The sequence below is a fragment of the Oreochromis niloticus genome, linkage group LG7 (genome assembly GCF_001858045.2).
Source record: "Oreochromis niloticus isolate F11D_XX linkage group LG7, O_niloticus_UMD_NMBU, whole genome shotgun sequence".
In the NCBI taxonomy this organism is placed as follows: domain Eukaryota; kingdom Metazoa; phylum Chordata; class Actinopteri; order Cichliformes; family Cichlidae; genus Oreochromis; species Oreochromis niloticus.
This window is the reverse complement of record NC_031972.2, coordinates 58,801,259-58,804,742: the sequence shown is the minus strand read 5'-3', so window position 1 is coordinate 58,804,742 and position 3,484 is coordinate 58,801,259. Positions and strand designations below refer to the sequence as shown.

The 3,484-nt window shown below is 47.1% G+C and overlaps 1 protein-coding gene across 1 annotated transcript; it reads left to right on the top strand.

Annotated features, from left to right (window-relative positions):
- Positions 1 to 527: 527 nt before the first annotated feature.
- ascl1b (achaete-scute family bHLH transcription factor 1b) lies at positions 528 to 2,944 on the top strand. The gene has a single exon (XM_005470996.4). It carries the CDS (start codon positions 1,500 to 1,502, stop codon positions 2,109 to 2,111), a length of 612 nt encoding a protein of 203 aa, XP_005471053.1. The 5' UTR covers positions 528 to 1,499; the 3' UTR covers positions 2,112 to 2,944.
- The last annotated feature ends 540 nt before the right edge of the window (positions 2,945 to 3,484 follow it).

Sequence of the window (3,484 nt, the reverse complement as noted above, 5' to 3'; positions counted from 1 at the left end):
TGAATTCTCTCATGGAAGTTCCAGCTGAATGTGAGCCAATAAACAGGCTTAGGGTAACCGAGTGTGACTCTACCCTCCGGTACCGGATGACGCAATGCTGATAGTGGAGTGATAATAACAACAGGCCCCGAGTACGAATTTCAGATTCTGTCCCAGAAATCTCGAAGAAGAAGTCACTTTGCCTTAACTAACATGCAATGTAAGTATAAACTAAATGTAGCCACATAGTACAGTAGAAAAGCGCAATTTATGCAAAGAGGGGGAAAAAACTATCAGGGAATTTCATTTTCTTCAAAAGTGGCAATTGGCTTTGGATGATGTAATTGCTATTTTTCACCGCCAGATGCTGCAAATGTCCTTTAGAAAAACACGATGCAAAACTCTCCGTTTCCACGCTGACTTGTTAGTGTTTTTGCTGTTAAGGAAAGTTTTACACATACAGAATATATTTCTAAGATTCGAGTCGATGCTGAATGAAACTAAATTCAAATAAAACAAACAAACAAAAAAGGGTTCGGTCTAGAAGAAAATGTTTGCATGAAGCTGTCCAGTCACGCTGTGGTGCTGAAATGTTGCATCCGTGCACCAGCACATTTGGGTTTGGGTTCATCTAGCCTGTATCATCCTACAGACGTAAATGGGATTATTATAACATAAGGGAATCTTTTTTTAAAACACAGATGGGAAATGAAGAGATGCCGTGCATCTGAAAAAGATTTTTCCGGGATAACCTGTCGATTAAGCGCAAACAAAGTGGACCTGCAGGGCACAGACTTGAGAGGTAGCAGTAATATTGTCTTTCCTCTCACAAGCATTTCATGAATCGCGTCTCTGCGAGTTTTATAACTGTGTTCAGAGACACGCTTGTAGTTTGCAAAGCTGTAGCCTGGATACAGCAGAGAGCGTCCTTGGTATTTGCGATTGTAAAGAGCTGGTGGAGGGGGGGTAAGACTGATAATTTGAAGACTTGCCAGAGGTACATTGTCAAATTCAAAAGGCATTTCAAAGAACCACACCATTCACTTTTTCATTCTCTCTTCTTTTTTCTTCTTTCTCTGTCTTTTTTTCCTCCCTTTCTTTCTTTTCGCACGGTTGCAGACCGTTTGAATCGACCAATGGGCCTTCAAGTTAGAGACATTGGAATGTAAATGAGCCCAGCGCGTGCTCCCGGCGCAGTGAAAGCTCGGGATTGTTTATTGAGCTCCCGGAGCCACGCGCCTGGCCCGGGGGAGTCGGTGTGCAGAAGAATCACACAGCGGGGCGGGGCCTCGCGACGAAGCGTGCGTCTCAAAAAAGGGGTGGGTGGGGTGTGTGTTGGAGGCGCGTGTTGAAAAAGAGGAGTGCTGCCAAAGTTTGGGTCAGATCGGCTCGTGGAGTAAGCAGTCAAGAGAGACTTGGACTAGAGTTAGCCACACGGTCCCCACGCGAAGGACACGAGAGCTGTACACTGCCAACTCTTCTCCTCCTGCCACAAGTTTCAGGCTGTCCCTCTTTGCGAGATGGAAACCGCGACCATCACCACCACGCAGACTGCATTCACCTTTGGACTTAGCGAAAGACGCGCCAGCATCAGCCTGCACGCCCCGGCCCAGGACTGCTCGGTGAGCGCTGTGCACCAGAACACCAACGTTGCCGGCTACCAAAGCAAAGCCAAGGTGCTGAAGAGACAGCGCTCCAGCTCTCCGGAGCTCCTGCGCTGCAAGCGTCGCCTGAGCTTCAACGGCCTCGGCTACTCCATCCCCCAGCAGCAGCCTGTGGCCGTGGCCAGGCGGAACGAAAGAGAGAGGAACCGGGTCAAACAGGTCAACATGGGCTTCCAGACTCTGCGTCAGCATGTGCCAAACGGCGCCGCCAACAAGAAGATGAGCAAAGTGGAGACGCTGAGGTCCGCGGTGGAGTACATCAGAGCTTTACAGCAACTTCTAGACGAACACGACGCGGTGTCGGCTGCTTTCCAGTGTGGACTGCCATCCCCGACACTCTCCAATAGCTACTCTGCCGACCCGGAGTCGCCTCACTCCACCTACTCATCAGATGAAGGTGGCTATGAGCCTCTGAGCTCAGAGGAACAGGAGTTATTGGACTTCACAACTTGGTTTGACAGGTACTGAGGCTGTCATGTAAATGAACCGCATAGCAGCGTGTGCGCGCAAAAAAGAAGAAAAGCGTCTGACTTCTCCCAGAAATGCTTCGAAAGACTCGATAAAGGCATCAGATCTGTCTTGCTCTCTGTGCTTCCAAGTGATCTGTTGCCTCCCTCACTCGGGCTGCTTCTGCAGGAGCAAAGCAATAGTGACAAACAGGGAGAATGAGTATGAATGCGTGAGAGAGGGAGCATCTTGTTGCATAGAGCGTAGTCCTCACAGGAAGGAGGGAATTGGACACGTTGACGCGTGGAAGTAAAAAACTGTTTGAATAAGTGCAATTAAAATGTGACACAGCAGACTCTGCAGGGACGGCGCTGTCCACAAGATCTGTTCGTCAGTAGTTCATCAGACCCGGACTGCCTTCCTCAGCTGCCACATCTGTTGAAGATGTACAACATAAAAGATGCGTCAACAGACTTTATTTTTTTTCTTTTTTCGTGATGTACATGTCCTGTCCTTTCATAACAAAGCTGTACCATACAACAAACTGTTTTAACACGAAGACATATTTTTGTACATACAGTCAAACAGTGTTGTAGCAGAACGTTCACTGCCACTTTTTTCTGACAGTGTTTTGACAACCAGCTGTCAGCGAGGCCGCGAGCTGGCATGTATGAGTTGTGTGACTGGGCAGCAACATCAAGACTACTGCCTGTAGTTTATTTGTGTGTGTATGTCTTTTTTAAAAATAGTTGTCAAGGAGACATTTATTAATGTATGCACTCTCAGCTTCCCGTAGCCTAAAATGTAAATATTTGATTTTAACAGATATATTTTGTGTAAAACAAGTTTTATAAATAAAGATTAATCTATTTATATTATATGTTTTTGCAGTGGCTTGGTTCTTTAGCTGATATTGCGTGTGCGTGTGCGTCTGTATGTGTCAGCAGCGGCGCTAATTGAGCAAACGAGGGAGCTTCTCTTTTATTCAAAGCCCCTGCATGACCTTTTCCCGACTTGGTTGGGCACACGGGAGAAAATTGCGCAGCTGGGCGAACACTCACCAACCATTATAAACGCGCACCTTCCACGGCGCTTTGTCTGCATTCAGGGCAGGGAGATTAATATTACGTTTCATCCATCGCATTGTTTCTTTTGCGTACTCTGCCTTTACCCAATGGCCCAGAGTGCCTGGAGCTGAGGGAAAGGAGGGGGCGGGGGTGGCAATTCACTCAAAGGGTATAGACACTTTGAAATACAGCCTGAGGAAAGTCAGCAAGACAATGAGACGGGGTCAAAATTCTTATTGCCCGATTGAGATCAATCTAAATGAAACCTGGGGTTGTAGACTAGTTGTATCCCCAACTGTGTTTTTCATGGAGCACACAGGCCAATCA